General features: G+C 36.4%; 1 protein-coding gene across 1 annotated transcript in view; it reads right to left on the minus strand.

Annotated features, from left to right (window-relative positions):
- ITGA8 (integrin subunit alpha 8) overlaps positions 1-12,104 on the minus strand; it is a 118,764-nt gene that overhangs the window by 53,126 nt on the left and 53,534 nt on the right. The window contains exons 16-21 of the mRNA XM_056336240.1: positions 10,912-10,967; positions 10,242-10,396; positions 8,989-9,126; positions 8,460-8,527; positions 7,337-7,484; positions 753-845 (exon numbers count right to left, since the gene is read on the minus strand). Of these exons, the coding sequence (XP_056192215.1) occupies positions 753-845; positions 7,337-7,484; positions 8,460-8,527; positions 8,989-9,126; positions 10,242-10,396; positions 10,912-10,967 (658 nt within the window). The remainder of the gene's footprint in view (positions 1-752; positions 846-7,336; positions 7,485-8,459; positions 8,528-8,988; positions 9,127-10,241; positions 10,397-10,911; positions 10,968-12,104) is intronic.

A 12,104-nucleotide genomic window follows, 5' to 3' on the forward strand; every position in this document is an offset into this window, starting at 1 on the left:
TCCTCTGCAAGGGTATCCATGGCCAAACATTCCCCACTTCAACAATTCTGGGATTGTCCTGAACTGTTTTGTCATGAAACAGGGAGAAGTGATGACAACTGTGGAATGGGTAGTACTTTCTTTAATCTCCAAACCTACGTTTAATCCTTATCTTCCATCCATCATCAGTCATTGCTCGGTTCCACTTTTGTCTAGAAACAAGGCTACCAATGTTCCATCTAATGTGTAGTATGATTTATGAGTAGCTGTCTTAGGAAAATGTTTAGAATGACATTAATAACTTGAAGGAAAACTTGCTTCCAATGACACTTTCATGGACATAAATCATGATTTGAACTGAGAAGACAATCCTTATCCACTCAAGATGAGAATCAGGCTAAAGAAGCTGTCATTTACTACATATACCTTAAGCAGAAAGATTACTAAAAGAGATAAATAAACAGATCACATTATGGATTGGGATTCTCAATATACTAGTGCAACTTCGGCAACTTAAATTGAGTCACTCTCATTTTCTTTACAGTAGAAGAAATAAAACACAGGCTCAAGAGTCATTAATCTTAGAAAAACAAACTTTTAGTTTTTCAGAAGCAAAACTCTGCCTCTTGTTATACCAAAAATTTCCTATCCAAGTCAATAATTTGGTTTATGTGCTTATGGGGACACTTTCTGCTAATTGAATAGGTTTCCATTTGCTCCCCTTTACAATTCAACTAGATAAAAATCAGTAAATGCATCTGGTTTTCCCTTACGTTTGCACCAGCCACCATGGGGTTCCCAAGATCACAAACCACCATTCTAGTTTCATTTTCCATCTTGTAATCACAGCTCAGTACACGCAGTGCCTGTAACAAAAGGAAACCAATATGGAGGTCAGAGATCACAGTGAAATGTATCCAGTTGGGAAAGCGATGCCTTGACTGTGACATTTCTTTTCATTGCAGACACCTGCTCAGTGCAGTATCAAAACATTTAATTGGTTATTGGCAGACAATGGGGGAAAACCGATGCCAGGGAAAAACAAACAGGAAAGTTTCCACTACCTTAAAAGCTATGGTGAATGAGATCACTCTTTTTTTTTTTTTTTTAGTTTTAACATACTGCTTTGCTGTTGTGAGCCATTCCTATAGCGATAATGACGCAACACAGGAAAAAAAAGAAAAAAAAAATTGGCAAAACTGGATGAGGGGAATATGCTTCACATTAATTACAATAGTTGTATTATCCATCACTACAAGTCTCTACAGTGAATTTATGGCATCGGCAGAACTTTGTTATGGACCAAATCTAGAACTTTCTTTTTCAACCTATGATAAAGTACTTAGAACATGAAATACTGCTGTAAAAACATAAACTGTTACCTGTGTTCATAATTTAGCAACAAAGAAGATAGATTTTCACATTATCAGAAATTAAGGTTTCCATTGTTTATAGCAATAAATAAAATTTAACTGTTTTTCCAGCAACTATTCATTCAAAGACCAGTTTATACCTAACATTTTTCAGGCAGTTTTTTTTGATAACTTTGAGGATACACTCATATAATTTCCCTCTAAAGCTCTTAATGTAAAATGTATCCTACGTTTTGGTGGAGTTTTTATCCCTTTAGTTTTTATCACTAGTTGTTAACATCTGTAAAAACCCCAGACTCTGTAAAAGGAGGAACAGCTATAGAATAGTACAGGTTAAGAGATACAGAGTAAGACAAAGCAACCAAAATTATTTTTTTCTGTTTTCCTCTCTGGCACACCCAACGAAAGAAAATGTTTCCATATACGTGCAGAAATAAACCAGCTTTGTAAAAGCAGGAGGCAGCTATTTGTTGCTATAAGGCGCTCTCATTGTTTCCTCTCATTTGTGACTTTCATATGTTAAGCAATACATGCAAAGCCATGTTCTTTATATAAAAAGACCTGGGGAATCTCCAGACCACTGACTACCAATTCATCCTGATCCGTAAAAGCCATCATGGACACGCTGACCTTATCATTTCCTTAGATTAAAAGAAAAGATAAGACATGTCCTAAAAAGAGCCCACGTGAAGCATGCCCTCAGTACATACCTCATTGTATACTGACACTTTTACAATTTCCTAGGAGGAAACCAACTTTGTTACACAGCACGTCCAGTGCACTAATAGCCTTTCCAAGCCTCTCTAGGGTTGAGAGTGGGAGAATTTTACACTCTTTCCAGCTGGTTAATTAGAGGTGGTAAGCAACACGTGGGAGAAGAGAGGCTGTTAACACAGTTGAAACTAAGCTTGTCTGGAAAACTCTTCATTTTAGCTTGATGTCTAGGTTTATAGTTTTAATTTTGGTTGGGGGTGTGTGTTAAAATTTAGGTCAAAATATTAGAAGACAAATATTCATCTATATTTGAAATTTGACAGTTTCTTTGTTAATGTTTTATTATAGACCAGCACAGAGTAAATCAGCCCTTACCACAAGTTTTTTGTCCCTCAAAGGCTGAGCAAAGAGGAATTCTGTGTGTAGGCTTTCTGCAATTTGGAGGCTATGCTCGTAGACTGAAAATGATTAATGGCACAGAATTTATATGACCAGCATCACAAAAGCTAATATTTGCAGCATAAGATGTGACAAAGGATCGATCACCTGTTGCAGCATGTCTTTGATACTGAGATATATTGCCTTTGTTTTCTCACTGATCGCCTTCTTAAGGTGGTCAAGTACAAACCAGAAAAATTAAAACCAGGCAGGAAGCAAGCAAGAGCAGAGACTTACACACCTAGTATTGTTAGTATCGAGTTCATATGTAATTCACCCAGACAGAAGGTTTAGCCACAAAACCCTTCTACCTGCCACTCGTAGCAATTTACATTTTTATAGCAACACATGGACTTTTTGGCAGTCTTGAGCAAAAGCAAAACCCCAGCAATTAACACATGTGCTCCCAGGGTCTCTTTTAAATAGAAAATGATTAGATGCTTTAAGTAATCCAGGCAGCCTACAAACTTGAAACTCTTTTCTGGTGGTCTTAGTGATGAATTACTAATTGATGCCAGAATAGTTAACCACAACAGGCTGCAGAGTAAAACACCTCACCTCCTTCCTTGGTCTACACCTTTCAATTTTATTTTTTGAGGAAAAGTGGATGGATTAGGTACCAGGTGCCAGAATTCAGGTTCTCATCTAGCTGATATATGAAGAACTAGTGTTTGACTTCACAACGCTCAAATCATGTCTCATCTGGTCAGCCAGCATGTGCTTATTCAAAGAATTTTCAGGTAAGACAATAAGGTTTCAGGTCTTTTTTCCTGTTTTAGAAGAGTGTCATGCTTTAGTTCAGAAAGCATGACAATAATGGCTCATAGCTTATCCACTGCAATATAAATCTGGTTGTGATCTGCAACAACTCTGCAGTTTCCAGCCTGAGCAGGGACAGTTATGCCAAAATACATGTTTTTGGTATGGAACAAATACCTATTTGGGCATTGTATTTGCCTGATGTACTTCTACTAATTATTCCATGAGAATTTGGGTTCCAGCCACTGCTACTAAGGTAGGATTGAGCAGTTCAACATGGGGAACTCCTTCACTGGACAAAGGATTATCACACAGTATTCAGGCAATGGCTTGGGGTTCAAACACACAATCACGCTACTGTAGTAAGAATGTACCATACAGAAAGTATATACTGGCTCTGGATCTACTGCTGGCCCTGGAAATGCAATATAATGTGGTTATACTTTTTTCACTGCAGCTAATTCCAGTAACTCTACACCTAATGCATATGGACAGTTATTACAAGCTAATGGGTTTCCGGTAACTACTAAAGCTGTGATAATTTACTTATTTACCTGGTCTGTGAACCAGGTTTCCACAATAAAACTAATTAATAACACATATTGAATTAATTGTAAGTCATTGTATGTCATTAATCAGCTTTTGACTGAAGGAAGTATATGTGCAAGAATCAATGAAACTTCATATCCTTGACCTCAGACTTTAAGATCACACATGTTCACTCAGCTCTCCACTTGCATATGATCACATACATCTCTGCAAAATGCTACTCTTTTGATAGGCTTGCACAGTCTATGTGCAATATGCTACAGAATCGGGCCTGAGATAACAAGATAATGACAACTGAGGCAGGTCAAACATTTGTTCCATAAAGCTGAAGGGACGAGGTAGAAGGCAAATGAGTTTTCAGTTAAGTTGTTGACTTTAACATTTTCTGAGTGTAATTCAAATGATATTGGATAACCCAATAAATTGTTTAAAAAAAATAATCAGGTTGGACAGGAAGCACTTAAGGGATAAATTTGTTTATTAGATAGCCCAAATCCACAGTTGCCCCATAATAAAGTAGCCTAATATCCTCTATGAGTATAGTTTCTCTGAAATGATGTCAGCATAATAGAATTATTTGATTCCAAAGATTTTTCACTTCCATCAGAAATGTATAAAGTGATTTATCCAGCTCATTACATTTCATTAATTCTGCTCTCAGTATACCTGTTTTTCTGGCTCTGAGGTGAGTAATCTCCCTCCTTAATACAAAGGATTCTGCAGTCTGGAGAAAAACAGCTACCCAGAGGACTGTAAACACTGATACTTTTAAGATTCAATGAAATCCTTAGATGCAGAGCTTTAAAAGAATAATTGCAACAGACCGTAGCATAAATCCACCCGTCTGCTGAAATTACTCTGTGTTAAATTAAGCACATTTCAGAAGCCATCACAGATGCCCCATTGGCAGGGTGCAGCACAACCATAAAAATAAGAAGGAAAATCCTGACTCCATTGCAACTAACAGAAAATATTAATTTTCACCTATGGGCCATGACTCAAAAGTACTCACAGACCGCGACACTTTTTCCATATACTTTGGTGTTTGCTGCATACCAGTGTGGTAATACCTTCTGTGCTCTTGTCAAGTGGTTTAAATTGCTGTATTTTTTTAAAGTCCTATGGGTTGAATTAATTGAGTTCCTCTTTAATTTATACTAATTTATACTATGATCCCTAAGAATTTGGTCATTCTGGTAACATATGAACCTCTGATCACTCTGGGGAAAAAACCTAAAAAACCTGCTAATTCTTGTTTTGAGTGGTCAAGTTACTTAATTTGTGCATTTAGACAGAATGAATTAAATGACAAAACAGAACAGGAAGGATATAAAAGAATGTCTAAGACTTAAAATGTTTTTCTTGCATTCTAAATTTTCTTTTTAAATTACAAAGATCATATATCCTTTGTGATGTTCGCAGCAGTTTTAGGTGACATATGGCCATACAGAAAAGCAACTGAATGCACACAAGAGCTAACCTCCACCAAGAGTTAAATGCCAGAAAATGTTAGCTTTGTCTTTTTGAAGAAAATTACGATATCAATTTTTTTCCCAAAGGTACTTAGAAGTGAAATTTTTAGGTTTTTAATGAACCCATAATATCATGAAGACCATAGTTTAAAAAAAATATGCATTTACAGTTTAAAAACATTAGAAAGAATAAACTTGTTTTCAGTATCATATGTAATCCTCATGAAAACTGTCCTTCAAATGCAGAAGGGAAGACACTAAGAATGATGTAGATAGTAGGACTAATGTTTTGATCCTTCTCAGAAATAACGTAATGACATCTCTTTGAATGGAATAATTATGAAAATTAAGAAATAAATAAATTAAATAAATTCCATGTTGTAGTGAACTAAGTAAATGCAGGCAAAATGAAGGCAATTTTCTTCTATAAATCCAGAAGCACTCAGAACTGGATTTGCCAAAACTGCATTTTATCTTCCATAAAATCTGAAGAAAAGTTAAAAAACTGCATGTTTCCTGGGTTTTTAAAAAATTGTTTTCAAAAGAAAAGAACATTAACACTCTTTCCCAAGCCATTCTAGCTTCTCCTTATTCTTCCAAAGCACCAGAATCTCCCACCTCTATTTTTCTTCCTTTACACGCAGTTCTACCCTGCTGGCACTACAAAATTCAGTTTTTCCTATAATAATGAAAAGCCCCAAGTGATTTCTCTCCAGCCCAAATGATAGATACATGGTAATATGTGCTGTGAGTTTTGAAACAAGTGCCTCTGGTGACATACTTGGTCATGGCCAAAAGAACAGCCAAAGATTCCCAAAGAGCAACAAAGGACAAATACGACCATGTGTAGCATAGCAAAGAGAACTTAAGTTCTGTAGATCACAGTCTGAAAAAACAGAGGCTATGCTAAAAGGAGAAATAAAAAGAGGCTAGTGTTTTTACTTATTTGTTTTGCGTACAAAGATATGCTCCTGAGAAGTGAGGTTGCAGACAAGTTCCATATTCTCATCTTCAGTGACATCGTTAATTCTTGTAATTTTTTCCCAACTGGGTTAAAAGCCCATTAATAAAAACACTGACAGAAGGAGAACAAGGAAATACTTTGCAAGTTACTTTCAACTTCCTTAAAAACATTTGCCTTTAGAAAGGAAATTAACTTGCTTTCTCCCACTCTCACCCTTGAGGCCCTTCTGAACATTCCAGGCACTGACAGAAAAAAGCAAGCTCATGTTGCAACAGCTTGGGAGATTTATGTGCAGATGAGGCAATGCAGACTTGCTGTCCAACAGAGAATACATGAACACTCTGCTTGTTTGCAGGATAGTGTTTCGTCTTTGCTCTTAAAAAACAAACAGACCCAAAAAGGAAACACTGTGTGTTCAATACAGCTCAGCAGGACCTCAATCAGCGTTAGTCCTCTGTGAAGGCTGGAACATTTTACATTGTAACTGCTTTTTTGGCCTATCCACAAGATAAAATAATGGGCTACAAAGAAACCCAATTTTGTCAAGTTTATATCCCAGTTCATGTTCAACTATTGAGAGTATCACAGACTGGGATACCCTTAATAAGGGTAAAACACTGGTGTGCTGGGAGCATGAGACAGCAGTGTCCGAGTGTCCGGGGTTCAGCAGGGCTCATTAACTCTGACAGAGCTGGTACCACAGGATCCAAGGCTGGAAGCACTCAGGGGGTTATGCACTATCACTCTCTGCTGCTGGTAGGGTTTACAGATTTTTCAAAATCTGAATGATGTGAATACCTCTAGCCCTAAGAGAAACGTGACAGTATTTGTGTGGTATTATAACTAAGTTAATAGCAAGGAGCTTGACCTCAGCTGGCTCTGAACAGAATTGTCCTGTCCTTCCCATCCTTTGGTGACATGGTTACTCTTTAGCCTGGACTGTGTGAGCAAAGACAGCTGAGAGTCAATGGGATCTCCCTTTCTAAAAGGCACTTCTCTACTTGTTGCTTTCAGCTAGTATAGTCTTTGTAGGTTAACCCTGCTCTCAGTTCTGCTTTATTATTGCTAACATTTTGATTTGCATTTACCTTGTTGTTGCGTTCAACCCCAGTGTAATCTGCTTCAGGTGGAATCTTTATATGTAGCTCAGCTTCATAGGCTCCTTCCCCATCATTCCTTGGATTTATTATGAGCATGATACAGTTTTCTCCTCCAATTATTAGCTGATCTTTATCTCTATATAGAACATACTAACTAGTCAGGAGTTAAGACATGCAGAATCATGATTTACATAAGAATAAAGTAGAACATTTTACTTTCATAGCATTTTTTCTGGAAATTATTCTGGGAACACAGAATAAAACATCTTCCATAAAAAATGACCCCATGGAAAATTATGCCAGCACCTGTGTAGGAAAGAGGTCAAGAGCAAACACCGTGGACAGGCAAAGTGGACTACCACAGAACCTGAAAGTTACTAGTATAAAATTTCAGACCCTGACTACTTTCTAACCAGAAAGAAGTATTTAGAAGAGGAATTACTTGCCACAGGGGTCCCATCAGCATTGTTTTCTGGAGGGCACAAAGGTGGTGGGATTCCAGTTTTCCGCTCATGCCCATTGTAAAATGAACAATGACAGATCTCCTGAGACCTGCAACGGCACTGTGCCCTTTCCTTTCACAATTACGTACTGATTTTGATGGCACAGAGTCAGATAACTGTCAGAGGTTCCCCACTTGTACTGCATGGCATACTTCTCCCTCCACTGAAGGAATTGTTGCCATGTTTTGAAATTCTTTTATTCTGAAATTTCTTTACTTCACTGCATAATGAGTTCGGGAGAATTCTGTCTCAGGTTCAAAATCACTGGTATTCTGAAGTAAAGAAATTTAAATTCTCCTTTGAACAACAATTTTTATTATCTCTTGGCATTCACAGAACTAGAATCAATCCTAACAAACACTTGCAAACTATACTTTCTGATAACCATTAAACACCATGAATGTGTCTGACAAAGATACATTTTCAAGTGTATATTTCTCCATTTCTCTGTTTTCTAGATGGATGTGCAAATTAAAATTTGGAAGTAAGGTAAGAATGAGTACCTATAGCAAACAACATAACTGTTTTCTACATATTTCATTTGGTTAAATCAGTTAGAGGTATCTGAATTTTGTTACATACAGCATCATTTATCTTATTTAACTTACGGCATTGCAGAAAGCTGCAAGTCAGGAATGCACAAATTGTCCTCCCCACAGTCAACCAGAATGTAAGCCTGTGTTGTCGCAAAACAAATAAAAAAAGAATACTACAGTTACGACACACTTCAAAGTCCAAATAACTGCATTAAGTATCACTAACAAAATGTCTTAAATATCACTAGCATTGCCCTATTGAATTAATCTTTCTCCTCTCTATAAGTTCCTTTCCACATGAGTAGTTGGAGACTGTCAACCATGTCCTTAGCAGAACAATATCATCTTTCAGGCTCTTTCCCACACTAACTTGGCTTTCATATTCTAGAATGCAATCAGAACTATGAATACAACAAAGTTTTGGAAATGCTTTAAAGGCCTGCCTGGTTCTATATTTATATTCAGTTTACATTTTGAATTAATTAAATCCTTGTTATGTAATTTCTGGCCATGATATTCTGTTTTAAGGAAGACGACACACATAGTATTTGTAAATGCTTTCATGTTTACATACAGAAAATGTGGCATGCAAAATTCATACCTGTTCTGTTACTGAGCTTTTCTGGTAATAGTTTAGTATTGGCTTCACAGTCAGGCTGTCTTCAAAACCGGATTCATCCAAACTATAATTCAAGTTTATATTGATGGGAGATAATTTATCTCTAAATTCTGTTTCATCCTGTGAGTGACAATCACACAAAAAACCCCAATGGTTTAATATAACTATTTCAGATTAGTATGGTATGGCAACAGGTTCAGGCTTTAGTCTTTATTGAAGGTAAAGATTTGGTTCTCTGGCAGCTGCTGACAAATTCTGGCTGTATGTAATGCCATTAGGAAAGCAAAGTGACTCACCAATAACTAGAATGCCCAGAACACATTGCCTCCCCAGCCCCACATCTGGAAGAAGCTGGCTGAGCTGAGTAGACTCAGAATTATTTCAAAGCATTAGCCTAAAATGAAGCTGTTCGAGAGAGATGCAGAGCCAATTCCTATCAGCGACTGCCCACCTTCCTTTTGGAATGGAGGTAGGGCATGTGTGGATTTGTGGAGGTAATGTTGGTTTGTTTCATAACCAAGAATTTACATAGATTAGCAATGGTAAAACTCCACCACCTTTATTGCCCAGATATTTCGTTACACACTGCTTGAGACTTCTCCATTTCACTTCCCACTGCATTTCTAGCACCAAACTTGGAATCTGCTTCAATTGCATGAGGTAATTCCAGCTTTTTTAATGACCCTTTCTCCCTCACAACTTCAGTTCTACAGTTTTAATTTTTCTAAAAGCATTTTAAAATATCTTAAAAATATTGTTTTAAATATATGAATTTTAGGCCAATATTGCTGGTGACACTCCTTTAAAATAGCTGTTGAAACTAAAATGGCATGACATTTAACATATTTAGTTGATCATCCCACTGTGGATACTACAGGGAGAGCAATCTTGCATTTTTGTATCAGGAGATGCAGTATCTAATCAGAATTTCCAGAAGAGCACAAAATCAATGTATTTGTACAGAGAAACTGTACACTCTTCAAAGGAAGTCTTTCTTTTATACTTACACTGACAAAAGATGAGCCAAAGATTCACATAGGATATTTTGCCCAGATAGAAGAATGTTCTGGACACTCAGACGATGCCTTTCTTATCTCACATTTCTGTAATATTGGGGTCTAAGAACAATGGAAATCTTTCTTCCTTTTCCAGTGACTCCTTTTTTTATTATTATCTTTAAATCCCTGACACTACTCAAATGATGATGGCAGGCCAAAACATTTTAAACAACTTACTCTGAGATAAACAAGAAAGTCCTGGCAATGGAGCTGTTTCTGTCTTTCTATCACAATGGAGAAGTAAAGATGTGACTGATGGTAATCAAAGAAGAGGGTCCTCTTAACAGCTCCTTTCTGTTTCAGTGAATCTAACTGCAATTCACCTGTCAGCACTAAAAGATAAAAGTAGATCAAATATTTATTTAACATAGAAAGAAAAAGTAGTAAACAATTCATTACATATTATAGTTAATTACTCTAACAAAGTCTTCCAAGCAAAACTAATTCTTGCTTTAAGTGTCTGTCTGTTTAGCAGCACACTATTTTTTGATCCAAAGTATGGAATACATGTAATTTAAACTTTCTAATTTTATTCACAGATCATACGTGTACAGGACTTCCATCTCTTAATTTTTTTTAATACTTTTTTTCTTTTTCAAAACAGTACATTCTCCACCAGGGTATTCTTGGTTTTATTTGGAAAATGGCTTAAACTGAATAAAAATTCCTTCAAGTGAATACTACAAGCTTTGTGTTTTATCTATATCTATATCTGTATCTATCTATTTAAATGCATTTTCTTGCCTTAGGAGGTTCTCACTCCTATTGCCTTTCAAGATGTAAGAAAAAAATACACCTGAAATTGAGTAGGCCAGAGTAATTTATAGCAATATAAAATATTTCTTACCTATCTCATCTGAAATACCTTGACCTTCGAAGTCTGCGCAGACTCTTACAGTAAAGCTACATATAAAAAAGTAGAATTATTAGCAGAAAGAGAGCTGACCCGGGAATCAGCAGTTCCCAAGTCATACCTTTCCTTTTCTTAAAAATGATTTTAAAAATGAGATTTCTACCTATGATATTCCCTAAGTTAGCAAGTCTGCTAGGCTCCACTAATAATCAAAGAAGACAAGGTCTGATCATCTTCCTGGGAGAGCTATGGAGAAGTGTCTCTGTTCCCGCTAATTCTTGAGGCAGCCTACACCCTCCTAATGCTACTGGCAAAGCTGGCTTCCCTATGTTAAGCTTTGGCAAACCACCTTTGTATGAGGCTGTCTGCAGAAGCCCTTTCTGGTTCATCATGCTCAAATAAGTAAAATCCTTGAGCATGCAGTCAACACTCAAGCTGTTTTCCAGCAAATCAAAACACACAGAATGCCAATGTGTTTCACTGGCATTACTGTAAGACTTTCACAATTCCAAGAGGCTACAATTCATTCCAAACATACCAACTGAATTGTTCAATCTTTGTGGCACAAGACTAACCAGAATGTATTGTATCTAATTTGCTAACTTTTGCAGAAGTTGGCAGGTACATGACCTAAATCAAAGCATAGAGAAATTCACGTTATTCATTTTATTTAGTACACTAATGCAACACATTCTACACAATGCAACATACTCTAAGATAATCGTTTTTCATTTGCCTATTCAGAGTGTATAGCAAGCTTTTTTGAGCCTAGCAATATTCACATCACAATTATAACTGTATTATACAAATACCACCTCAGCCATAATTAGTTATTCTTCATAATAAACATTTATTTCCATTTCTTTGTAAGACAGGCAACAGATTTGCAGTTATGCTCAACAAGTGACAGGAGAAGCCTTTCATAGTTTTATTGGCTGATAATTTCTAACAAGACTTACTATAAAAATTAAATTTAAAACCTGAAAATTATAAATGCTTATAGAAAAGTTTCACTTTCTAAGGAATCTGTGCAAGTTATATAAATATTTAACTGAATCACATTTTAAAAAGGCTTTCACAAATTACTCTGTGGATGGCCAAGGAAAGTTATAATGATGCTTGTTGATGCTAATGCAGGGCGTGCTTCCCTGATGAGTGCAAAAACAAGAAATCTGTCACTGGAAAGA

The sequence above is a fragment of the Falco biarmicus genome, chromosome 4 (assembly GCF_023638135.1).
Source record: "Falco biarmicus isolate bFalBia1 chromosome 4, bFalBia1.pri, whole genome shotgun sequence".
Taxonomy (NCBI): Eukaryota; Metazoa; Chordata; class Aves; order Falconiformes; family Falconidae; genus Falco; species Falco biarmicus.